This window comes from Malaya genurostris, chromosome 1 (genome assembly GCF_030247185.1).
Source record: "Malaya genurostris strain Urasoe2022 chromosome 1, Malgen_1.1, whole genome shotgun sequence".
In the NCBI taxonomy this organism is placed as follows: Eukaryota; Metazoa; Arthropoda; class Insecta; order Diptera; family Culicidae; genus Malaya; species Malaya genurostris.
In genome coordinates this window covers 73,459,261-73,487,008 of record NC_080570.1, presented here as the reverse complement: position 1 = coordinate 73,487,008, position 27,748 = coordinate 73,459,261, and the positions used below count along the sequence as shown (strand labels likewise).

General features: G+C 37.4%; 1 protein-coding gene across 2 annotated transcripts in view; it reads right to left on the bottom strand.

Annotated features, from left to right (window-relative positions):
• LOC131440469 (steroid hormone receptor ERR2) overlaps positions 1 to 27,748 on the bottom strand; it is a 90,818-nt gene that overhangs the window by 7,398 nt on the left and 55,672 nt on the right. For both annotated transcript variants that reach the window (XM_058611771.1, XM_058611770.1), the window contains exons 2-5: positions 9,273 to 9,413; positions 3,649 to 3,946; positions 2,933 to 3,585; positions 2,695 to 2,867 (exon numbers count right to left, since the gene is read on the bottom strand). In XM_058611771.1, coding sequence (XP_058467754.1) covers positions 2,695 to 2,867; positions 2,933 to 3,585; positions 3,649 to 3,946; positions 9,273 to 9,407 — 1,259 coding nt within the window. In that variant the 5' untranslated portion in view covers positions 9,408 to 9,413. The remainder of the gene's footprint in view (positions 1 to 2,694; positions 2,868 to 2,932; positions 3,586 to 3,648; positions 3,947 to 9,272; positions 9,414 to 27,748) is intronic.

The window sequence follows — 27,748 nt, the reverse complement described above, 5'->3', positions numbered from 1 at the left end:
AGGCGTCTCCATTCAACTCGGTTCATGGCTGTTCGCCGCCAGCCTCGGTAGCTGCGAAGGGTCCGCAGGTCGTCCTCAATTTGATCTATCCATCTTGCCCGCTGCGCGCCTCTTCTTCTTATACCGGTCGGATCATTATCGAGAACCATTTTAACCGGGTTGTTCTCCGACATTCTAACAACATGCCCGGCCCACCGTAAGCGCCCGACCTTGGCCGTTTGGACGAGGGTTGGTCCTTCCAGAAACTGGTGCAGTTCATAGTTCATTCACCATCTCCACGTACCATCTTCCATCCGCAGTCCGCCGAAGATTGTTCGCAACACCTTCCATTCAAAAACAGGTGAGGTGATAAGCAACGATCAAAACCATTGGGTGTGTTAAAGGAATCGAGAGGATGACACCATTAAGACATACTGTGATTGGTTGGTGAAACAAAGGTCAATTCAAATGTGCGGGTTGGTGAAACAAAGGTCAATTCTATGTGCGGGGATGGGAATCGAACCCAGGTGGGCTGCGTGATAGGCATCGACTATCCCATCACGCTATACCCGTCCCCTATTTTTTTTCAATGGTGTACTATTGAAATACCAAAAGAGCGATGCAATACATGTTAAAGTCAATGATTCCGACTCGATTGGCAGTTAAATTATATAAATCCATCAACAAATGACTGATCTATAAGCGTTCAAAATGATGACAGAAACACTAACGCATTTTTAAATTGACACCCGGCACAGTGAAAAGTAAGGCATTTTCAATGCCAAAACATTCTCTTATTCTGAATTGAATCAGCGTTGCAACACCGATAAAATATCCTCGGTGTAAATACAATTGCCACAAAAAAATAAAAAATATGAAAGGTAGAGAACAGTAAAATATATAACATCTTAAAATGACCAAACCAATAAAAATAGTTCAACCGTAAACGAAAATCAAATGCCCAGAATAATAAAACTTCTTCTACGCAAGCAATCAAAGGCAGAAAAGAAGAAAAGAAAACCCCACAACAATCCTTTCAGCAACACCAATAGCCCCAACTGCGACGACGAATGGACGATGGGGCAAATAGTGAGCCAATAGCTGTCCAGGTCTCGTCGGATCGTATTGAGACAACCTCTTCCCAAGAAAAGGTTATCAACTAGATACAGCAGTAAAAAATATTACCGTGATATATTTACAAAAAATACTATGTCTTGAAGATACTGAGCCGTGTCAAAGCATTGGTATTATATTACATTACTGTTTGAGGATTAAAACTTCAGATTCAAAAGACTTCACAGACAATCATTGCATGGCCTACACTAAGAATTCTTGCAGGTCGGATGACACGTTTCAAATAATTGAATAAAATAAGCATCAAACTTATATCATAACTCCCAAAAACACTTTTAACCAAATTGGGAAATGGGCAGCATTATTAGTAAAATGTATCCATTTGACTGCACAGTAAAATCTCAAATCAATCGCAAACTGGTTCACATCTTCAGAGTCTCAAGTAATTTTATGGTACAAGCCAATGAAAATGTGTAAGATATATTAAGAACCTGTTTTAATCCACCTAATGGTGTAAAGATGCTTTTCGTATTTTCTTTTTCTCCTGTATATTAAAGCAGAAATTCCCCGAAATACTACAATTTAAAATAGATTAGAAAATAGTTTTGAAGATTTCTGTTGCATAATACTGCTACATTGCTATACTGAATTTGAATTTAAGTTAGTGAAAATTTATTCAATCATGTGTGAGAAAGTTAAGTGAGCTACATTTTGTTATATTTATTTACTATTGTTGGTACTTCCGCTCCCAAATCTGGATATCGGCATAATGACATTCGGTTCATTCAAACATACACTAATATGACCTACCAATTTATTTACGATTCTCTATGAAGATTTGAATTTTGGAAAATGTACTAGTAGTCGAACTTGAATAAAATTCAGTAGATCTTTTATGGGATTATCAATGGTTGTTTCTTTTGGTTTTGGTCGACAAACTAGAGAAATTAACTAGCAAATATAAAGAGGTAGCTTATGAAAAAAAATTCTTTAAACTGCCATTTTTATACTAAGCACCCTACCTCCGGAAGCAGGGGTTTAAGCCGAATGAAAACTGGAAATTTGTGGAAATCGGTCCAGCCATCTCCGAGAAAAGTGAGTGACATTATTTTCACATTTTTGGTGCGTAAAACCCTGTAATTCCGGAACCGGAAGTTGGATCCAAACGAAATTCCGGAACTTTGTATGAGACCATAACACCTTTTATTTGAATCTAAGTTTGTGAAAACCGGTTTAGCCATCTCCGAGAAAAGTGAGTGACAATATTTGTCACATACACACATATACACACAGACATTTGCTCAGTTCGTCAAGCTGAGTTGAATGGTATATGACATTTGGCCCTCCAGGACTCGGTTCAAAAGTCGGGTTTTGCAGTTCTATATGAGTAAGGCAAAAAATGGAAATTCAAAAAATGTAAGATTGTCATGTATATACGAAACAAAAAAACAGCAAAAGAATTAACGGGTATTGTATGTGTGTGTGTTTTAAGAAGTGTCAAATGAAAACAGTAAAATACTAATGCAAAATTTTTACATCCAATTTGAGATATGATTGAGATGGTGTATTGTGACTATAGTCCAAAATATTGATGGCAGAGTGTCGGTAATTTACTCATGAAAGAAAAAGGAAATACAATACCTAATAAGCAGAACACAGTCATTTAGCGCATAAAGAATGCTGTCGCGTATCTTTTTCAATGCGCTGTAGTTATCCAGCCGAATATCACAATTCGATAGCGACAAGGCCTTTAACAGGTAATACTCCTCCTTGGTCGCTGAGATCTTTTCCAACCGTTGAGTGATTTGCGCTAACTATACACGAAAAAAGAACAAATTTAGGTTATTTAAACTTTGAATCATCAATGTCGATTACGTACATGATTGTATAAATCAAGCGCACCACAATCTTTTGCTGTTCGCTCATCCAACCAAAAATCAGTGGCAAAATAGAGACGACCGGAAAATGGTATCGAACGGTGAGCTAACATCAGTGTGAGCAATTCCGCCCAACTAACTTGCAAAAGTCGCATCTGATCATTTAGCGGAAGATCAGTGAATCCTGGTATTTGTTTAGCCCAGCCGATTACACCTACTAGTTCCTTATCGTAAATATCACTTAAAACGCTTAACATCTCCTGCGCATCAGCTCCCATGGTCATCCGGGAATCGGTGGTTTTACTGTCACCATCGTGTTCACTACTATTGCTACCATTACTGTTCATTAGATCAAATCCGTGCCCAATGGTGAGTGGATCTGGTTCAAATGATGATAATACTTCAAGAATTTTAATGTCCTCCAAAGATTGGGGTGTGTACTGAAGATTCGACTGCGATAGCTGTAATTGGTAAGGATTTGCGCAAGGATTTCTCCGATACTTCTGTCGACCTCCGCGCACCCTATCCAAACGAACACCCTCCTTCAACATACCCATCAAAAGACACTTGCGGAAGCGACAGGCCTGACATGCTTTCCTTCTTCGCTTGTTGATTTCGCAGTCATTACTTGCCGGACAGGTGTATTCTATGTTACCTAGAAACAAGCAACAATGTGTGAGCACAATATTGGTTATAGTTAGTGTCGCAAAATGCTTACCCTGAATGGTTCGTTTGAAAAATGCTTTACATGCTTCACAACTTGCTACACCATAATGGAAGCCGCTAGCGATATCTCCACATACCAGACACAGTCGCCGAGGAATTTCTTCCTTGATCGTATCCTGGTTCGTACTATCACTTCCGAAATCTCCGATTGCTGAGGTAGTCGAACTGCAAAATTGTCTATCCGGCGAACCGGGTGAATGAGGTCCACTGCGGCCGTTTCCACTACTTCGTCCACCGTGCAATTCCGTCAATTGAGTGATGTCATTGTTACTGCTACATTTGTACTCCATCTGGAAAGGAAAAAAGAGAATAAACTCAATGTCTTGGTCGGTAAAGTTATAAGTTCTGGTGATGACCGTCGAGATTTAGAATTTATACACTGAAAAGTTTCAAGTCGCTAAAAATCAATAATGTGTCACTTGGGCAGGAAATTTGCTTCACCCGGTAACTAGTCAATCATTGGGTCTGTATCGTATCGATATTTTGTCATCCTACTAACTACTTCTGTGTTTCCTTGATGAAACTTCGGAGAATTTCGTATTGTATTTGCTTCGGTCTTGTCCCTGTCTTCTATGTCTCAAGCGATACATACGATTATTACTTTAATCATCTAGAAATGATTTTGAAATGATTGGTATACTAACACTAACTTTTCTAATCTGCTCTGATTGTTTCTTTCTTCGTCGATTTTTTTGGTGTTTTTTTTTTGCATCCCCATAGTGGGATATGAATGACAGTAGATGAGTGAGTGAAGCTTGGGAGAAGCAAATCATTTTCACTGTTCATACCCACTCACTCCTAACTTTTTATGAAATGATCAATAACGACGCTGGCTACGACCAACGGCTGTGCTACTGAGGGAAAGGAAGGAGTGTTAGTCCGATACTCGTAGTTTCAAGAGACCGCGGGTAAGGAGTGTATCGAAAATAAGCTATCCACATACATTTGTGTTGTACGCATGTATTTGTGCTGTTTTTTATGATCAGATCACAGCATGCTGTGCGTTCGGTGGTCAGCTTTCGTTTGTTTACTTGTTTGAGCGGTTTAAATTCTGCGTTTTCAAAATGTCGCGTATTGAAAAGGAAGTGAATATTAAGGTTCTGGACACATGGCTAAGTGAAAAGGGCATCACTATGCGAAAATTGGCGAAGCGATTTGGAATTCATCGTGCCAGTGTTAAAACCATCATTAATAAGTTTGGGGAACACTATTCTTTGGATGAGCTACCAGGAAGAGGCAGAAAACCCGGTTCCTCCAACCCGAAACTGGACCAGATAGTGGTATCTCTAATCATGAAGAACAAGTCAATGCCAATACGTGATTTGGCCAAAAACGCAGGAACGAGTGTCGCAATGATCCAGCGTATCAAGAGGCGAAATCACCTGAAGACCTACAAGAAGCAGAAAATCTCGAAATAAACTGTCGAACAGAAGAAGCGAGCAGCAACAAGGGCCCGGAAATTGTATTCGCGTCTTTTGCAGTGTCCGGATGCGTGCAATTTGATGGACGATAAGACTTATGTAAAGGAGGACTCAAAAACCCTTCCAGGTCCACCATACTTCACTGTCGTCGTTGGGGAGGATGTAAGCTATGCGACCAGGTCGATTCAAGTGGAGAAATTCGGTCGAAAGGTACTGGTATGACAAGCAATATGTTCCTGTGGTTTGAAGTCAACCAATTTTTACACTACCGGAACTATAAAGGCAGAAATCTATCGATCTGAGTGTCTCCAGAAGAAATTGCTGCCTTTATATAAGAAGCATAGTACACCTCCACTATTTTGACCGGATTTAGCGTCGGCTCACTATGCCAAAACCACTCTCAATTGGCTTGCGGAAAAGGGTAATAAATTTCGAAAAATATCAATCCAACAAATCGCCCTCAGCTTCAAGAAGACTGGTAAGGCAGCTAGGAACATGCTAGAGTTCAAAAAAACTTGGGCTCAAGCGTCCAAAAAATGCCATGCCACACTTGTCCGGAACTTGATGAAGAGCGTTCGATCAAAAGTTCGAAAATTCGCGAAGGAATAAGTTAAATTTCATCCGGTTTTCATTATGCTCAAGTTCAAACTCGTACAATAAAGGACAGTGTTGGTGATTGCTGAAAATTTGACAGAAGCTGCTCGATTTTTATCTATATTGTATGCAACATTTTCAATCCGGTAGAAGATGCTACAAGAATTCGAGTCTCTCAATGCATGAACCTCGAGAGAATTTTTCTACATTCCTTCGCTCCACTTCATACTCTGAGTATTTCATGGCCCTTAAAAAAATTCAGTCTGATAATGATCGCCGCTGTGTGGAATTTACCAAGAGAGAATCGCAAGTTGACAATTATCGCAGAAAATCGAATCGATGATTCGACTTGATGATTCTCATACTAGGTTGCAATATTTAAAAACCTTTGTGTGGAGCATTCACATACATTTTCATAGACACAAATTATACAAAGGTTATAAGCACATAGTTAGAATAAGCGGCAATAGTAAAATGATTCTATCGCAATTATCCACTGCCCATACAGAATCGGATCGCGAAACGAGAATAAGCGACCGTTTGTTGCTTCAGAGAGAATCCCCACAGCAGTGTGCTAGCCGTTGATTCTCAGACGGTTCACCGAGAGAAATTCGCTCTCGCACTAGTGTCTATTCTATGTTAAATGTACCATGCCGGTTTTTTTGTTGTTGCGATGATTTCCGATTCTCTTTGATGGCACTGATTTCATCGTGGAAGAGTTGCGAGTGAGCATTCTTTGATACGATAAAAGCCATCCTTGATAAAGGATCAATTTTTAGTGTGAATAAAATATCGTTTTTTATCATAATTTGAAAGAAAAATTTGTGGATAGCTTATTTTCGATACACTCCTTACCACTGTATCTCCACGAACATCACGGGATAGGAGATTTGTTAGTAGGGAGAGAGAGAGATCCGGATATGTTTTAGTAAACAATATGATCTCAAAAAAACCTGATTTTCGATATTCAGGAGAAATATAATAAGTAAGAAAAATATCTCCAGGGAACGATCTCACCAGTATCTCTTTTCTGCTGCTCGCTCTGCTATCACTAACGCGAGATAAAACACGACCCCTGAATGAATAAAATAAAAACACTCGCGACTGGGTCCGCTACAGACCAACCCTAGACCTTCAGTCTGAATGACACGATCGACTTGTAAACTTTCACACATTCCATAGAAATCCGACAACACCGACAATGACATGCAGACGGCGCTTCGATCGGTTAACATCGTTGAATTTTGGGGCGATAAATTCTCAGTTTCCGCCGCTTTTTTTTTATTTAATAATCTAATACAATTTTAGGCACACTGCTTAATGGACGGGTAGGGTCTAACACTTTTGAAAAATCATTTATTATTTTCTTTATATTTTCTTATAGCAAAACATTCGAAGAATTTTCTGTGAAATTTTCAAGCATATTGGAACGAAACTCTGGAAGTTATGGACCTTTATCTATGGCTATCTCATTCTACGAAGAAGTAAGAGCTCGGTGCACAGGCCCAAGATTTCTACTTCGATTGACTTCAAAGCTTGACAAAACATTATTGAAATGTTTCGAGCTTCCTGGAGTAATTAATTGTTTCCATTGACTTTATAGACAAAAACTTTTAAACACGTTTTCCTCGAAAGCAGGTTTTGAAAGTCCGTGTCCATCGTCATTCAAAAACTACTGCACAAATTTTTTTCAAATTTTGCACACACTTTCTACATATAAAAAACCAGACCCCAACGTTTTCCTCTCTGTTGTTTGATACTTTGGGGAGGTTTAACAGCTACAACATGGTGGATTTTTTCGTGAAAAATCGTAGTTTTCACTTTGAACCACCAACAATTTAAAAAATTGAAAAAAAGTCAGACAGAAACGTTGGGGTCTCGAAAAACTTCTACTCTAACCATCATTTGTTCACTTCTGATTAGTCTGCGCTAAGATACAGTGGACACCGCAAATCATGATTTTTAAGAAGCGTTCTCAAAAATACCTCTTCATCGACTTATTTCTCAATATTTTTCCACGAAAAATTACAAAATGTTGTTCGAAAGATGCTTTTTATCATGCAAAATATTTGAATTTATTTTGTTGAACAATAATTTTGGAAAAATTCGCAAAAATGATGATTTTTTTTATCGTTTGGAACGGAACTCACTTCGATTTCTCAAAGATGGCTAAACAATTCATCCGGATCAGATTTCCGGCTCCAGTAAAATAGAGACTAAATCTGAAACAATTATTTTAAAATTTCTTCTATTATTTTTAACTTGATGGATAACAATTGGCGGGAGCGGGTCATATCGCCGAAAGCCAATCCGCCGAAAGTCGTTTCACCGAATGCCATTTCGCCGGAAGTCGTTTCGCCGAATAGGTCATTTCGCCGAAAGTCGTTTCGCCGAAAGGGTCATATCTCCTGCATGTTATATCTCTTGTATAACTGATGTGGCGCAGCCACATAACCGAAGCCAAGATGGCTCGGTGGCACAAAGCCGACGCCAGCTGAGTCGGCCGCCGACCCGCCGTCGGAAGCGGCGGCCTCTTGCATACAAACCTGTAACCGCCTAGCTTGTCCGGTCTACTCAAAGCTAGGTTTCTTTGCTTTAGTTAGGTCCGAACGAGCGGTAACGAGGTCGGACAGCACATGAACCAAAACGATGTGGCGTAGCCGCATTAGTATTTTTTCATTTTTACTTCATAAACGGAAAATACCACCTGCATTTGCCTAGTAGATACACCTATGCAATTGCTTTGATGCTTACTAGCTAATAGTCAACAAGTTTTCTTTAGAACTGAGGTTCATGAATCAATCTTTATTCAAGAGTACAACAATCAATCATTATTCAAGAAGTACAATGGTAGGTTAACAAAACGGGCGTTAACGCTATCATCTTTCGTTTGTCTTTAATTTAAATTAATTCTAATTACGATTTCAGGACGATTTCTGGATTCGGCGAAATGGCTTTCGGCGAAATGACATTCGGCGAAGTGACCCATTCGGCGAAATGTCATTCGGCGAAATAACCCTTTCGGCGAAATGACTTTCGGCGAAACGGCTTTCGGCTTTTATTACTAAATTTTGCTCCCGGTGGAGATTCATTCATGCTCCTTCATATTTTAATTCACTTTTATATGAGCTGTCTTTGATTCACGTTCACATTAATTTCTATTAAGCTTTCACTATCACATAAAGTTAAATATCTTCTACACATAACTATTGAATATCAGGCGTAACGTATTTGAATCTAGCTTGTAAAATAATTAAAATTTTACCAAATTTGTTTTGATTGACATGTTTTGACGTTGAAACGCCTACCAAAATTACATTTATCACATGGTTTCTCGATACACGGGATTTTGCAAGCCATGGTAAAAGCGAAAGATTCCCGAATCCTACTTCCGAAAAGGATGAACCAATTGCAACAAACTTAAGATCCAAAGACAGACACCTTTTAGCAAACTGGTGAATAAAATTATTATCAGAATTTTTGAATACTGTAATAAAATTTTCATTTTCATTTTGAAAAAGGTATCACAGACTCCAATAGTTGGATAAAAAAAAGTTTTCTCTCTTTCTGACACTTCAATCCATTGCTGGCTGTTACTCACCTTTGCACTTTGCGATCCACTGTAGAGGAGATTACTCTGAGACATACTACCTACTGATGATGGTGATGGACTGCAGCAGGAGGTCTCGATTAGTTCCTGTTTAATTCGAGCCGGCGTTCCATCGCCTGCCATCATGGAGACCTGAAATACAACCAAATAAAAAGCAAATCAAATACACTGTAGGTCGTAAATTCTTTTTTGTGTGTTTTATTATCCTGGATGGCGCGAAACATTTGGATGATGGTCACTATAAATATGGTATTTCACTGTGATGGAAATATTGGTAAAAAGCTTTCGTTCGGAACTTTTAGAAATATATTCATTTATTACTAAATTTCAATAATTAATTTCATACCTAATATTAACTATTTTACCCCATAATCCTTTCTATTAGCACGAAAAAGTAAAGGAACCCATCAACCAAATCGTTCGTAATTAATTATATCTTTGATTCGCTTGATTCGCACTCCCACCGGCTATTGCTGATTGTTTATTATTCTTTTTCCTGCGACGTATTCTCCGAAGCCGGTTGGATGCACAATTGATTGATGTGATCCTCTGAGCTGCATATTGTACTGCGACGAGCCCCAACGTCAATACAGAGGAAACAAGTGAAGCCCACTTTGAGAAGCCTTGACAGTGTCTATTGACCCTTCGTAATCTTACCATTGCTCTGAACATAATAAACCCACGGTGATATTCCGAATCAGTCGTTGATTTGCAACGGACTGAACGGACAAATGTTACGCCAAGTGCACGAGAGGAGAAGTCACCTAAAATTTGTAGATGTTTCAGAAACCAAGAGTTTTCAAGAGGGAAATTCAAGAATCATCACAGCATTTATTCTGCTGGAACTGTTTAATTTGATTTTTAAATATGCAACTTAATGAGTAAGACACCAAAGCGGAACAATTCAGAATGTTAGTCTGTTACGAAGACTAAACAAATAAAATTCTACTTGCACAAATATCAATGAGAGGTTGGGAAATGTCAGTCATCCGTAACGATCGAAGAGCTAAGTGTTGGTAAACTTTTCAGTTTCTGACGATTGACGTAAGTTTATTATCTAATAAACTTTATTTTGGCCACTATACCTGAATCAGGATTATAAATCTAATTTTCGAAGGTTATGCTGACTACAAATTCTTTTTTAACGTGACACTTTCGAATCAATAGCTCAGAATGTGTATACAATGTACTACCTTGATCAACAAGTTCCCGGAATCACTACCGTGTGGCGTTCTCAGTTGTTCGATTAGATTTTTTTAGGTCGCCACATCTGTCATTGATATTGTATCAAATTTTCACCATTTGTAAAAGTTACACTGTATTAAGTACATCTGCGATTGTGCATTTCCTCGATTTTGCACAATTTTCAAAATGGAATTGAATTTGCAACAACGAATTTGCATTAAATTTTGCGTTGAAAACGGTTTCAATGGTGTGACGACCTGTTAGAAGAGTACGTTTCAGAAATGGCCGTGAGTAGCCACGTCGTTTTCAGTCCGAAAAGACGGCGATGCTCACAGTTTTCATAGAATACAAGGGTGTTGTGTATCATGAATTCCTTCCACAAGGAGAGACCGTCAACAAGGAGTGTTGTTTGGTCGTTGTGAGACGTTTGCGTGAAATTCGCCTAAACAAACCAGATTTGTGGGCAAACAACTCGTGGATCTTGCACCACAATAACGCACCGTCACACAATGCTATCGTTATTCGTGAGCATTTGGCTAAGAACGGAACGAAAACCATTCAGCAACCATCGAATTCACCTGATTTGGCTCCCTGCGACTTTTTCCTATTCGGTCTACTCAAGAAAGTGCTCTGTGAAACGCGTTTCAGTACCCGAGATGAGATCATGGAAAAATCGCAGATGATCAGAGCCATCTGCGATCTGCGATCTGCGAGCTATACCGAAAACTGAATATGATCGATGGGTCGATGGGGAGTACTTTGAACGGGACAATATCGATTTTGATGAATACTCTAGTATTTTTATTTTCTGAATGAATTTCGGAAACTTTTTTATCAAGGTAGTATGACCAATCGTATCAATTATTCAAAATTTTCATCATCCTCAGCTTGATGCAAAATTGTATTGTATTGAAATCATAATACAGTACTGTAGTATGAACAAAATGAATAGTTTTGAAGCACATATTTTAGAAAAATTACATTTTTATCCATTTCACTGATTATATTGAAGAAAATCCTAGTTTCTGTAAAACGCTCGCACTTTGGACTTGACATTCTGCATTAAATTCTGCACAGTTACTTTTGTGACTTTCCTGGTGGCAGCTGTCCAGTTTTTTGAGCTATTGCATGTTTTGGGACACTGTACCTTCCTTCCGAAAGTGCCGCTTGACAATTGCCCAATACCATTCAATTGGCCGAAGATCCGGGCAGTTCGTTGGGTTGATGTCCTTTTCCACGAATTGTACATTATTTTTTGACAACCACTGTAGAACGGAGTTGGCGTAGTGGGCTGTAGCCAAATCCGGCCAGAAGAGATGAGAAGCTTTATGCTTTCTGTACAGTGGCAGCATTCTCTTCTTCAAACATTCTTCCTCGTACACCTTGGCCAATTAACGCCCTTCGTGAAGAAAATCGACGACCGCAAACCACAGGTACAAATTGCTTGCCAGACCAATACCTTCTACCCAAACTTTTCCATCGCCACCGTGGTGTCAGCGTCGTTCAGGTCCTGGTACACCGATTTCGTATAATATTGCGGTCCGGGCAGCGCTCGAGAGTCTTCCTTGGCGTAGGTTTCGTCGTCGATCAGAATGCATCCGTCTTTATTCTGTAGAATCCGGTTATACAGTTTTCGCGCTCTTGTTTTGGCCTGAACTTGCTGTACCAGGGACTTTTTCGGCACCTTCTGTTTCTTGTACGTTTTCAGGGAGTTCCGAACTTTGATCCGTTGAATCATCCCAATGCTGGTAATGAACTGCTTGACCAAATCCCGCGTCGACCCCGATGGGTTTTTCCTGATGTACTCAACCACTTTTAAGTCCCGGCCGGGCTGGCTGGAACCCGTTTTCCTACCGGATTGGGGCAAATCCTTCATGGAAAGGGTCTTACCGAACTTCTCGATAATATTTTTGACACTGGTGTGGTGCACTTTCACCCGTTTTGCAGTTTCGTTGTATGTGACATCACTTTCTGAGCACCAAGTGTGCAGAATTTTCTTTCGCGTTTCCGGATCAATTCGGCTCATCATTGAAACGATAAACCGTACCGAAACCAATCGCTTACGCAGCTGTTATTGACATGTAAACAAACATGTCACCGCAAAACACGCTGCAAAAAATTAAGCCATTTCAGAGTAATAACTGTTTGAATGTTGCTAACTACTTATCGATACACTCCTTATATTGATAGATATTATCTGCTCGTTTTCTAACGATCAAAATTTCTAAGAGTATCAGAAAAGTTGCACTCGTTAATTTTGAATCTTTGGAAAAGTTTACCAAAATGAACACTATAAGCATCAAAACATTGAAAAAGTAATCTTTCACAACTTTAATGAACTTTCACATTTATCCTTTTGTAATTACGTAAGTGAAGGCCGCATTAACAAAATCAATAGCAGCCTATGGGATCAACATATCTTTTATTGGGATATAATTTTGTTAATATCGGTGTACCCGTCTCTGAACAAATAAAAGGTACTAACCGTTTCTAAGTGTATAAAAGGCACCGGAACCGAGATCACCCCAAAAAAATACAATACACTTCAAGCAGTGTGAAATTCGATCTACTATACAAGAACTGGAAACTTCGCTTAAGGAGCAAATACATATCGATCTAAATCAAGTACATTGGCGTCAACCTTTCTGTGAGCAGTACAAAACAATTGATGACTCTGACTGTTAAGAATATTGAAAGTAACAGCTGATGTCAATAGTTTCAAGAGATTTTTATTTTATTTTATTTTATTTTGGGGAGCAGGGAAAAGCCCGATGGAGATGAAATATAGCAATCTCTCTCTTCAGCAGGCATAAAACCTCCTCATCTTTTGTATCAACAGATTACAATGATCCAACAGATACATTTACGTTTAAAACTAACAATTAAAACTAACCGTTAAAGCTAAACCACTAACTCTATAACTAATTGATGACACAATATTACAGCATTACAGAGCAGCTTCCTTGAAAGGCGGGATAGAAGAGCAAAGTGGATATAAAGATGGAAGAAGAAGGTTAGTTGAGGGAGCAGTGAGTGAGCGTGGACGAACGACGGGGTTAGAACCGACATGTAGATCTGTGAACGAAAAGATGGTGGAAGACGGAGAAAATGAAAGGGAGGACGAACAGGTTAGTTTCGGCGAATCTGATTAGGTTCCAATGAAGATGGTGAACATTTATTTACTGGATAGTTAAGGAATCGTTGAATAAGCGTTAGACATTTGTCATTAATATCAAGTACATATTTGCTTCAATTTGAAAAAAGTTTTAATTGGAAGAAAAGTGCAGCTGTAGCACATCAAATGCTTGTGGATGTTTATGGTGATAATGCTCGAATTAATAAATCATGCAGGAAACGGTTTCGACGTTTCAAGAATGGAGATTTCAACGTTGAAGATAGGCCTCACTCTGGACAACAACAAAAAATAGAACACACAGTTGGAGGCATTACTCGATGAAGATCCGAGTCAAACGCAAGAGGAGTTTGCAGAATCATTGGAAGTGACTCAACAAGCAGATTCTGTTCGAATCCAAGGGAATGATTCAGAAGCACGGCAGCAAGGCAATATGAACTGAAACCGAGAGATATTCGTCCCTATTCTGTACGTCGCGCGAATCGAAATATTCCGATCGAATGTGCAATTCCCATTCTGCATTCCGTTCGAATTGGGTATGAACTCAAATATCATTCGTTAGAGTTGTTAAATTTTCGAACATTACTCGATCGACTTGCGTACGTATTACTTCTGTTCGGATTAGAAATTTTCTAAGTTGTTGATACAAGCGTGAAGGTTTCGTTTACTAAAAAATGAATAATATAAAAAGAACGTGTAATTAGTGTTGACAGCTTTGCTGGTTAGTGTTCGAAATTTCAAGTGTTCCCGAACGAGAGTCGATCGAATCATACAAGTCGAACGGAATAAAAACTGCAAAATTTGAACTCGAACGAAAGTGTAGATTCGTTCGTATCACAAATTCGCCGGATTGCAGGATCGGGGTGATTGAAAGGCGATTTTCAATTGCGGATTCAAAGGCAACAAGAGAGGGCTTTTATATCGAATTTTTACGGAGGATGAAAAATTGATGTTCTATGATAATCTTAAAAAGAAAAAATATACTACGCTATGTCCGGTCAATTGTTGCCATCGATCTAAACATCAACACCAAAGCCGAACATTCATGGTTCGTAGGTCATGTTGTGCATCTGGTGAGAACCAACAGTTTTATGAGATAGAGTAACTAGCGAGTGACGATACTTTGATTAATCTTTAAATTCTTTTTTTTTTTGTTTTAATAAATGCATTTTGGCCCAAAAAAAACGGACCGAATTAATTTATTCTTTCAATACAACAGGGCTGTCGAACTATGATGTTGCCTGAAAATTAATGCCATCCAAAGCTTTGTGAGGGAATTCGTGTGCGAGAAGCATTTTGCTCATTTCGCGCAAGTAAGTAGCTAAATAGGACACTGAAATAGAATCTAGTGGCCGGAAGACATACCCGGAAGTTGTACAATGAGGTTCTTACGAAATGCAAAGAATGCATCCTCATGGACGACGAAACGTACGTGAAGATTGATTATAGGCAGCTTCCCTGACAAAAGTTCTATAAAGCTTTTGATCGAGGTGATAACTCTAAAAAGCTGAAGCTTGTGCAGATGATATGGCAAAGAGTTTGTAGCTGCGGAAATTACACAGCTTTGTATGACAAACAATATTACAGATGGATTGTTAAATATTGAACAAATGTCAAACAAAAATGTGCCTATACCTTCTCATGTAACATTTGGTTAGGACTTAAGAATACCATGTAATTTATTATTATCATTATTATTTGCTGATTTGACCTCTGCTTTAACCGTTTGGTCATTCACCGAGGTAAATTCCATGTAAATCTCAATTGGCTACATATTAATATTGCTAAAAACCCTGTTCACTACGGTAAGCCTAGTGAGAAACTGGAAAAGAAGTCATTCATTCCCAAGCACAAGTGTACCATTCCATTACCATCAATTCGTCGGGATCACAAAATGTCTGTATGTGTATGTGACAAAAATATGCATTTAATATTTTCGGAGATAGTCGATTTTGACAAACTTAGTTTCTCATGAAAGGTCTTATTGTTCCATAGAATGCTATTGAATTTTTCCTTACTTTTATTGAAGACTCCAGGAAAAATTATACTTAACCGTCTCACAGTAATATACATGATAGTATGAGGGATATGAGAAAGGCATCATTAAACCACTAGGTGGATTAAAACAGTTTTTTATTAGTACTCTTGTTCCATAGTTACTCCATGTCATGATGAACTTTCGGTTTCATTGGAATTTCTACGTAAAAAATCAGTAGCTTCTAGTTCTAGTGTTCTAGTTCAAGATACATAATTTTTGCCAGTTACAAAATTTAAATCTGAACTTTATAACAAGAAAAACTGGCAGCTCCAGCAGTGTTTTACTCGTGTTTCAAATATACAAAAAGTAGAACGGCCTCGTGACCAGTTTTAAATTTGACAAAAGAACTGGTCGAATGAATAAAACTAAAACGGCTTGCTGGGAATACGTTTGTTTCCGTTTCAGTTATATTATAGACCACCCATATGAATCTTGCAGCTGCTGAATTTGCTCTTAGTCCCCATCTAGATGTAAGCCGGATTGATTACAACAAATTTCTCCACTCAACACTATTCTGCATACTCATAAACTCATGCGAGCAAGTAAGAGTGAAAAAGAACGCCACTTTTGCAAGTGAGTGAGAAAGTCGATCTGCGAAAAACAAATAAACGTACATTCTCGGCCAAGTTCAAGGCAAACTAGCGTACATATGGTGTGGTGTGGAATCATCATTGCTGAGTTTCCACCATACGTTCGAGTGCAATCGTCATCGTAGCCACTCGTCATCGTAAAAACAGCCTGAACGCGGTAGAGAGAGATTATCGATGTTGTTTCATTTGTCGACTTACACACCTTCTGTTGTTTGTTTGGTTTGGGAAATGCTTTTCTGTCCTCCATGTTTGGTTAGTATGTTTTGTGTGTTGCAGCAGACAGTGTACAATTAGTAGTTTAAATAAAACAGAGTGACGTGCCTCCTTTTTCGCATGACCGGTTCAGATTGGCTGAATATTTAGACACCATATCCATTATATGTGTTATTTTAGGAATGCTTAAATAACAGTCAAATCATAGGTACTATAGAATTTCCCGTTCCAGATCCCGTATTCAACTAAAATACGATCTGTAGAAAAAATGTTGCAGAAGTAGCTTCAATGTCGATCTTTTAGTTGGTAATTTGAACAAACATACATGATTACAGTTGCACAACAAATTTCTCTTTTGGTGTTCGGTAATTATTTTGACGGTTTCGATCTGTAAAATATAGTTACTGAAAAGCAAAGCCTTGGTACTACATTCCTGTAGTGGAATTTGACCTTCTGTTTCAACAGACTTCGCAGCCGATTCAGAGTGTACAGAACCATTGCATGGCTAGTGCTACGATTCTACTGACACTACGAATCCTTCCAGGTCGGGGCTCGAACATACGAACTGGTTTGTTAGACCAGTGCCCTATGCATTGAACCGCCAACCCGGGACTTTACTGAACGATAGGTAAAATTTACCCAACTTACGGTCATCTGTTTAAGTAAAAGTTACTTACTGACACGGTCTGTAAACTGTGAAATATCATTTATTTTGTAAAACTTTGCACAAGTTACATAGATTTCTTGGAAATTAATTGAAAATAATGAAGAATTTCAGTAACCATCTGTAAAATAACATCATTTTCGGAAGTGATGATGTGGAAATTTCGATTGGTGCAAGTTGGTTACTGTACAAAAAAAAACTTTTTTTAATCCACCTAGTGGTGTGAGTGATGTCTTTCTCATATTACTTATAATTTCGAAAACATCCCTAGAAGATTCTCTCAATTTTTTTTCTTTCAAACTTGAATAAAATCAAAAACTTTATTTGGGTACAAACCATCATAACCTGTTCAATTTGTAAACAGTTATGTCAAGTAAATATAGATTTAAATGCGGCAACCCTGCACGCACCCTGCTAGGCGGTGGCGTTTTCTTCTTCCGTGCCAACACGTACCGAGGCGCACCGGTTTTGCATGACAGTTTGAAAGTTTTGACACTCATCGCCATCTAATTTCGGAACAGAAAGACGAATCTGAATGAAATTGCACAGTGTCTTTTAAGACAATGGAAGCTTTAAATTGAATCATGATTTGTGAAAATCTGTTTAGCCGTTGCTGAGAAATCGAAGTGAGTTCCGTTTTTGTAGCCTTTCTTCGCTATTACCGGTGCTTTCGAAAACGAACACTGAGGACTAATAGTCCTATAGTAAACTTATATATCGATTAACTAACAAGGTCTGCCAACTAGATGAAATTCTCAATAAGTTTTATGAAAATTGAAAGACATTTTGTGAATTTGACGAATTGAGTCGAATGGTATATGACACACTGTTCTTCGGGTCTCCGTTCAAAGATCGGTTTGCTCAGTGACTGCATATACTTTCTGTATGAGAAAGGCAATAGATATTGTAGATTCCTGATGGTATACAGATACATTGGATTACCTATCTCGGCTGCTCAAATCTCGGTAGGTGATTTTTCAATAAAAATAACGTTTCATTACAGTGGTACTTTGAGGTACTGCGATCAACAAATGTTTACTTTTGCTGATATATCAGTAAAATGATAATGTTCGGTAGTTCGACTGTTCAAAAATCGCAAAAAGAAGCAAAAATTACCGAATGAAGCTTAGTGTGTAAGTTTTCTCTAAGTGAATATATTCAAAACGCCTTATACATGTTTTGAAAAAAAAGCCCTTTCCTTTCATAGATTTCCAATCAAATCTCTCAAAAAACAGTAACACTTCGCAGATAAGGACGTTTATATATTTGAGGATTATTGTCGGTATTGAGTGATGAACAAGTCAGTAGAATTATTCACATCGAAATGAAATACAACTCTATCGATCATTCAGGAATGAATAAACATGTTTCCCATGACACTGAAGCAACTACGAAGAAATACTTTTTGTCTATCACGTTGACATCATGAGAAAAACATATAAACTAGAATTAGAACAAACTTTTGCTCATATTGACGCTCCTGGTGGACGGATTTGGAAGTTCTTGGCGCCCACGTGTCGGAAATATTGTCAGCTTTACGTATGATTTTTGACACTCCGCAAATCTACTGTACTTTGTAAACAATCAACATGGAAGCGGAAAGAAGGGAAAAAAATGTGCACAGTTATTTGGAAAATCCATTGTGGTCTGCACACGGGTAAAAATCCATCTTTCATGAATATTTTCATGATATCAATCATTTTGCTTATAAAATTTCATGAGAAGACATGGTTCATGATTTCATGATTGAAAAATCATGGTTCCAGTAATATATTTATATCCGTGCATCTACAGCTGAAATTGCCCAGAAATACCGTATGGTGCGTTATCAAACGGTATAAGGAAACATTGATGACGATTCGGAAGTCTCAAGCCAATCGTCGGAGTAGAACTGTCGACCGGAAACTGCGTATTAAGATTTTTAAGACGATTAAGAGGAATCCTAATCTGTCGGGCCGTGATTTGGCTTGACTCCGGGAAGGAATCAAGTCGCATCGAGCTAGTAAACAGCTAAATCGGATAATAAAACAGAATAGTGTGGTCAAAATTCGTGTTCGGAAACTATATGACCAGGTGCTGACCAAGTTCGACGGGTGTCTTCTGATGGACGATGAAACCTATGTCAAGGCTGACTTCAGGCAAATCCCAGGTCAAAAATTTTACTTGGCAACGGCTCGGGGGAATGTTCCAGCCAAATTTAAATTTGTTTTTGCCGACCAATTTGCAAGAAAATTTATGATTTGGCAGGGCATTTGCAACTGTGGCAAAAAAAAAAACAAAAGTGTTCGTTACAAATAAAACAATGACATCGAAGCTATACCAAAACGAGTGTCTCCAAAAATGAAATCATTCGATCCTACGACTGTCATTACAGCAAAGTCGTTCAAGAATCGTATGCAGAGAAAGGGGTTCAGTTTGTTCCGGAAAACCTTAACCCACCCAACTGCCCCCAGTTCCGCCCTATTGAGAAATACTGGGCAATCATGAAGAGGAGACTCAAGGCAAAGGGAAAGGTTGTCAAAGACATCAATCAGTTGACGACCTGGTGGAATAAGATAGCTAAAACGATGGACGAAGAAGGTGTGCGCCGCCTAATGAGCCGTGTTACAGGAAAAATTCTAGAATTCCTTCGAAACCGTGACGAATAATTTTATCCGTATTTTTTTTTAAAATAATGAAGAAAACGCTACATTTGTATAAAAAAAAGATCTTGAATTCAATAATAAATAACTGAAATACAGGCAATTGTCTTTGTTCCAATTCTATCTGAAGCAAGCTTTATGTAAAATACATCAAATTCGTTTAATTTCCATTTAAATTATAAAATAAGCGTAAAAACTATGAATTTCGAATGGAGTCCATGGTACATTCATTTGATATTCACTCTAAAATAATAAGAAATGCTTATGACGCCGCCTTTGTTTTACTATCTATACTATCAATTGAAACACGATTTTTCAAATCAGGTATTTTTCATATAAATAGCCGCATCCAAATTTCATTGATTGATAAAGAAGTGTTAAACACACGTGGAACCTGTTTTAAACACAATTAATTGAAAAACATGTTACATTCAATGGAAAAGTGTATCTTATTAAGTGTAAAAGCAATGAAACTAACATTTAAATGAATTTACACTTGAACTACGTGTTGAAATAGTTTGGAATGTTTATGTGAAAAAGAACATCAAATTGGAAGTTTACTTCACATGAGTCTGTCGTGTGTACTTGTATCAGTGTAATAAAAATTGGAACATTTCTTGAAATTTGTACCTACTCGTTGGAATCAGATAATGAAATATATCAACCAACTCTGAAGTTCTCTCCGCATGCTTATTTTAATCCGTTTTTTTTCTCCAACCATAGTTTTTATTGCCAGAAAAAATCATTAAAAGTTTGTATCTTCCAGGCAAAGCTGAAATTCATTTATTGTAATAATAAACGACCCACGATAATATTCATAATACTATAAAAATGTCGTCTCGGCCAGCGATGAGTGACAGCTGCATATTTTATTACATTGCATGCTGGAGTGCCGGATGCTAGTTGGGTATGTTAAACTAGGAAATCAAGTGCATTAAATTGTATTCTTTTATGCGAAATTCGCCGTTGCCTTTCTCAGCATGGCAGACAACTGGACAGACGGTCGAGATGCATATGTGTATGATACTCAGAGCTTGGCTTCAATTCATAGATGAAATATCCCTTTCATTAGTTATTTCTTTTGATTCAGTTTATTTTGATCTAGATATACAAACTAATGAAACGGATCTATATAAGAAGATTCGGTGAAACAGCTTTAAAGTCTATTCGCACTATGCCTGGACGGCCGATCCGGTACTATCCGGGACGTTTTTTTTCAAAAATTTCTAGTGCAATCAATGAATGTCACTGAATGAGAAAAATTGTTTGATTTATGAATACCTTCAGTAATTGTTTTTTTTTTTCAATTATAGAGGCTTTAACATCTTGGGTCATTCGCCTCTTCGAACCAGAAAATCTTTCTGGCCCTATGTGCGGAGTTGGGAATCGAACCCAGGCGGGCTGCGTGAAAGGCATCGATTATCCCATCACGCTATACCCGTCCCCTCAGTAATTGTGTGTGAATCAAAAAAATTGAAACACTGACCCTTTATTGGCTACTACAGTTACAGACGAACTGTGTTACAAAGGTCTTCTTGACACTGTCATGGCAGAATCAAGGCCGGAATCGTAAAGAAAGATTTATTTTTTTAGAAATGTACTTGGGCTGGCCAACAGCCCAATATTGGTTTGTATGTGCAGTATAAACAGTGGGCCGTATGAATAAAGCATACAGTTAAAAAAAATTTGAATTTTACAGGTGACTTAATCCCTCATACGATGTAATTCATAAAGACCTGATTTGTCAAATGACGGAAAATTTTATTTATATTGACTTAAAGCTAGATGAGCTTGAATTTTACTGGTTTCGACTGTAACTTGCGTTCTGCTAGCAGGTGCGACTGTATGAATTTGAATGCACCTTTTACCAGCCAAGCAGATGCATGCTTCTGTGGCTCAGTCGATTAACAGACGTACTTGCGATCCAACGATTGTCGGTTCAAGTCACGGCGGTTGCTATCAGTATTTTTTTTTCAATGAATTTCATGTCATGGAGTTTTAGGCACAATATTAAATGTTCTTCCACGTAAATTAGCGTGAACTGCGACGTTCCATTTATGTGCATCTAATAAGATGTAAAATCACAGGGTTTTTTTTAATGTGTAGCAAGCTTGAATTTCGGTAAAAAAATACTACATGTGGATCACGTTCCTGTCAAATGCAGGAACTTTACAACACAACAACTTTCGAACATGCTACAAACTGTAGTATTTACTACAGTTGTTCGGTAGGTAGCTTTCGTTTCCGGTAGCTTTGCGTTTCCTTTGATTTTATAGTCAATAAACTTGAAATGCGTTGTTCTCGAAAGCAGGTTTTGAATGTCCGTGTCCATCGTCATTCGAAAACTACTTCACCAATTTTATTTAAATTTTGCACACTTTCTACATGTAAAATTCCAGAGTTCAACGTTTTCCTTTTCGTTTTTTGTTACTTTGAGAAGATTTTAATCTACAAAATGGCGGTTTTTTCGTGAAAAATCGCATTTTTGACTTTAAACAACCACCAATAATTAAAAATAAGGGGTGTTTCCCGCGGACCCTCACGGACCGAAGAATGCGGCCAACATAGAAAATTACCATCGCCATCTGGAATCATCTCATCCTAAATTCAATTCACCGGCCACTACCGATCGCCAGATACTATTTTACATAATGATACTACTCTAGTTTTAAGTTAGACGATAATTAAGATTAGTAAATACCCTTGGCATCTTAGAGCTTAAGCAGTGTGCCTTAATATTATATTATATTATTGAATAAAAAAAATTAAAAATAAGATACAGTGGACACCACAAACAATGATTTCTAAAAACCGTCCTCAAAAATACTCCTTCATCGGCTTATTTGTCCACGAAAAAATTACGGAATGTTGTTCGAATGATGCTTTGTATTATGCAAAACATTTGAATTTATTTGTAATGCGCAGATGCATGAATTTATACAAACAAGCTGAAATTAGAAGGTGTATAAAACACGGCACGGAAGGTGTATGAAACTGTGGACTGGGCATGTAGAAAGAATGCCGGAATTAGGAATTGTCTATACCCATTTATATGAATTTTGCCCGTTTCGGCAATATACCATCTATCTGTCCAAAAGATATGTGCTTCTGTGGCTCAGTCGATTAACGGACGTACTTTGTGATCTTATGATTTTCAGCTAAAGTTCTAGTTGTTCCCGTTATTTTTCGTTTTAATTTTATTGAATTTCAAGCCAAGTAAATTTCACATTGCTTAATTTCAATTTGATGCTTTCTCACGGGTTAGAAAATTAACTGGAAGAAGAAAATCCATTTTGTTACTATTTTTGTTAGAAACTTGTTATTAAAACTAAAGTTGCAGACAGAGTGAACGCAAATACGCGACGCGATGCAGTGTAACCAAGTCACGTTCTCTCTGGCATGTTTGCTTTGATTGAGTGCTACAAACTAGAAAGGGTATGTTGGCGCTTCGCAAATCGCGTTCACTCTGGCAGCACCCTAACACTTAATGTTGATGAGCAGTTTACAGCGTTTAAAGTTCTTTATGAAAAAAATAGTCATTTAAACACTTGAATATAATTCTACAGATCAAAACAAGGCGGGTGGGTAATGTCAGAGACATAACTGGATGTCGTGAATACGAAAACAACTGACATGTTCCTTAACACTTCCGAACATCAATTAGTTGATCAATTGTATGAATTATGCAAGCATTCCCCTTTTCCACATTTTTCGCAAAAACAAAGAAGGTTTCACTTGATCTAGATTACTGTGAATTTCACACAGCGAAAAGTGCAAAAATCTAACCAAACTGTTCTAGATTTGCACTAAACTGAGGATATTTCCTTTCGTTTTGCGAATAACAAATCCTAATAGTTCGTTAGAAAACTTTTAGAGCCATTAGAATGGCTGATTTTGTGTAATGCTCTCCAACGTTGCCTTTTCACCAATGTAAATAACTGGCAGTTGTGACGTAATCGCTCTTGTCGGAAGCGAAACTAGCTTTGCAAACGACACAAAATACATCTGCTCGCAGTGGCGATAGAATCCAAACTGATCCTATTTTTGTTGAGAGGTTTGTTTTTACCTGATTTCGTTTGTAGCTTTTTCACAAATGGGCGGTCCTAACGGCTATAAAAATAGCAGCATATAGAATTTCAATTTTGATTATTTCATTTCTGATTTGCGTTTCATTGAAAGAAACTATCCGGGTGCTGTACGGGATTCATTCCTGCCTTTCAGAAGTACCAAATTGTGGAACTCACTACGATATTAAACACTGTTCGGAACATTTTCTCGAACGATTTGTCGTACAGCAGCAGAAATTTTGTTCTCTTCCTCAGAACGCGTTCTGATTGGCTGATGTTGACATGGGTCAAATGAGACAGGTTTTTCAATAGTGTACTATTGAAATACTTCAATGATTTTTCTATACACGCTTAAGTTGAAAAATTTACATTCTATTGGTAGTTAGATTATATAAATCCTTCCACAGATCACTGAGCTATGAGCTTTAAAAATATGAGAAAGGCAAACGCGCCTTATGAATTCCCTTTGATACTCGTTTATACCAAATATTTCAGAAAAGTTTAATTTTGAATTAGTTGAGATTATGTCACAGAACTGAATATTTTATCATAAAATTGTGATCATATTTCCGATGGCATGTAGCAAAAATTACGTTGATTTGTTAGATACAACAAGAGATATTCACAATCAAAAACTTATCACTCTCGCAGAGGGTAAATTTTGAAAAGGCACCCCATAGTAAAGTAAGTCGTATTCATGACAAAAACAATAAATATACTCGAAATATTTAGACATGAAATCCAACGTCTTCTTCTTAGACATAATTTTTCTTAATATAATATATATAATGTTGCTGTGAAAGGCACGAACAGATGGATTAATATAGATTTTTGAATTAATAAAACATGTTATTCAATCCACGTAGAGGTGAAATGGTGTCTGTCTCCTAGATTCTTGAATCTTCACAAGTAAGTTTGTTTGGTTATTAACTAACAAATCGAGATCAATGACCCGAAACCCAACCCGAAGACAACTGATCCGACGGGTTCGGCAGGTATTTTTACTTTTAGATAGGTACGAGTGCAGGTTCCAGAATTATCATACCCGACCATTTCTAACTAACAAGGCCTATAGACAAAGTAAGTTGTTTATACCATCAATCAACAAGAAAGATGAAGTTAAAGTGTTTACTAGCTAGTTTAAATGAATTTAAATAAATACAACTATATATTTTCGTCCAAGAAATTTAAATTTTCACCACTCATCGCCAAGTAATTCCAGAACCGGGAGACAGATTTTTTTTAAATTCAATGATAAGATCAATACAAGTTTTTGAAAACCAATCTAAGAACATGCTTAAAATATATTAGAACTAAGCTAATTATGAAATCAAACAATTAATTACTGCAAATGTATAACAGATCAAAATGAATGCATGTAAAAAGTAACAACATTATGGTAGTTCGTGATTCAATTATGCTATCAGTCATTCAGGATGTCCCGCAAATCATGACGAAACTAATGCGCTGAGCACACATACGTGGAATGAAAACGAGTATATGTGATGCCAAAATACACTAGTGCCATGCTCCACTTGGATGTGAGCTCAACCAGCTGACTCTCTGTTGCCGACTGAGATAGCCAGTAAAAGAAAGAGTAGAACTGGCTGTGGTATATAGGCGTTTATATAGGTAAAGTGATAGCACCGATGATCCTCTCAACGCTTTGCTGTCCTGTTTTGAATCAAGGGACGCAGCGCGTGTTCATATTGCTTCTAGTAGTCAGTGCTATTTGAAATCTGTAGTACATGATTATGGAGATCCATTGATTTAACACGCACAAAAAAACTTATTAAGACTGTAAATTACATAGTCTTAAACGCCAAGTTGCTTCTAATAAAGTTGGGTCCCCGATCTTAGTTAAATTTATTATTCCTCTATGCTTTCATCATCATTCACTGCAACGCAAATAGAATAAACTGAAATGAAAAAACAGCCAGAAGCAATTGTTCATATCATCATATCACTTATTTCAGTTGAATTTGATTTGCGTTGAAATAGACACAAGATAATCATGAAACCCCTGCGCGTCCTCCGTCTGAAACTATGCAGAGAAAAAAGCCAATGAAAAATAAAGTAACGAAAATTTTATCCTGAATTCGTTTTTCGCAGAGTGATTTGTTCTGTTTGATTTACTGTTTTAATGAAACATCAACTAAAGCAAGTCCGACCTGTTAATAGGTCAACATTCATACAAAAACCAGTTGAACAAATGTTGATCTGATCGGTATTATAGCTTTGTTACTAGCAATTTTAGTGCACGTTGTTATTCACAAGAAGATTTTCCCAATTACAAAATCTATACAGAAACTATTTTAACGGCAGTTTGCCATAGTGTACTCAAGGTTCGTGAACAATCTGAGCAAGAAAAAGCATAATATACATTACACCAACTTCGAAGCCGGTATGAACTTCCACTTGTTTGTTTGTGACATCTTGTCTCGAAATCCTGGTTAACTACTAGTTTTACATTGCGGAAGAAAACGTCAAAAATTACATGACAAACCAGTTATCTTTAAGGTTGTTGAAACAACATTTTTGTTGTTCGTAATAGTGTTCAGGCGATCCCTATACACAGCAAAAAAAGAATTGTAACAATCTCAATGTGATTGTCAATTGATATGAAAAAAAAACTAGACATACTGAACATCAAATGCAATAATTTTCTGAGAAATACTGCAAATAAATCACACGTTATTACATCAAAACAACGTATTGAGCAGATTACATCAGCTTGACTGAATACTGTATACGATTCTGGTAGGAATTTATGCATCTTTTCGTGTAATATTACCACCTTTAGAACGACACCAACACATTTGTGAAATTACATCAAAATTGCTGCACATCACTACTCACTACTAATGTGCAGCGATTTTTATATAATATCACAACAATCTCGGTGTCGTTCGAAAGGGTAGAATATTACACGAAAAGATGCATAATTAAATATCAGAATCATATAGAGCATTCAGTTAAGGTGATGTAATGTACTCAATACGTTGTTTCGATTTAATAACGTGTGATTTATCTGCAATATTTGATTTGATGTTCAGTACGTCTAATTTTTTTTCACATCGATTGATAATCACATTGAGATAATTACAATTCTTTTTATGCTGTGTATAGCCGGATTCAGCAAGACGGCATAGGTATCAAACAGCGAACGCCAATACGGACATTGTCCTTGACCGACTATTTTGTTGTGTGTCAAAGGGATCGTATGAATGAACCGGTAACTGCTTCCATTCGAACTTTCATCGCCGTGGAGGATCTGTTCGAGTTGGGTGAGTTATCCAGTCATTTAGCAGAAGCGGGTGGGTAGTGTTAGAGACATAACTGGATGACACCTAGCAGTTTTCATATTACTTATATTTCCAAAAGCATAATTAAAAGATTCAGTCAAGAATGTTTTTTTTTAGATCCTGAAAGAACTTTTTTTGGGTATGAAACCTTTTTTTTAACCTTTTCAAATTGTAAGCAGTTATGTCAAGTTGATAATAATTTTTCTTTATTTTGCAACGTCGCACTAAATGATTAAACACAACCTATGAGACTATAGGAACTTTTATTTGAGCCTAATTTTTTGGAAACCGATCAAATCATCTCTGAGAAAATCGAGTGACTTTCGTTTTAGAGTTTTTGGACAGTATTTCCGGTACTCCTGGAACCGGGAACTTGGAATAGCCGAAGTCGGTTCGTTTAGTAAGTAGCATAATAAAGCCTACAAATTAAATCAGTTTTAAGACTAATCTAGAAGAATTTTACACTTTTTAACATCGTCACTTTAAATGACGGTGTGCAATTTTAAACACACTTTACCCTATGAAAGCAGGATGAAATACAATAGTAACCTATGGGACTACGAGATTTTTTATTTTATGAGTGACATTATTTGACACATACTCACACACATACATACACACACAGACATT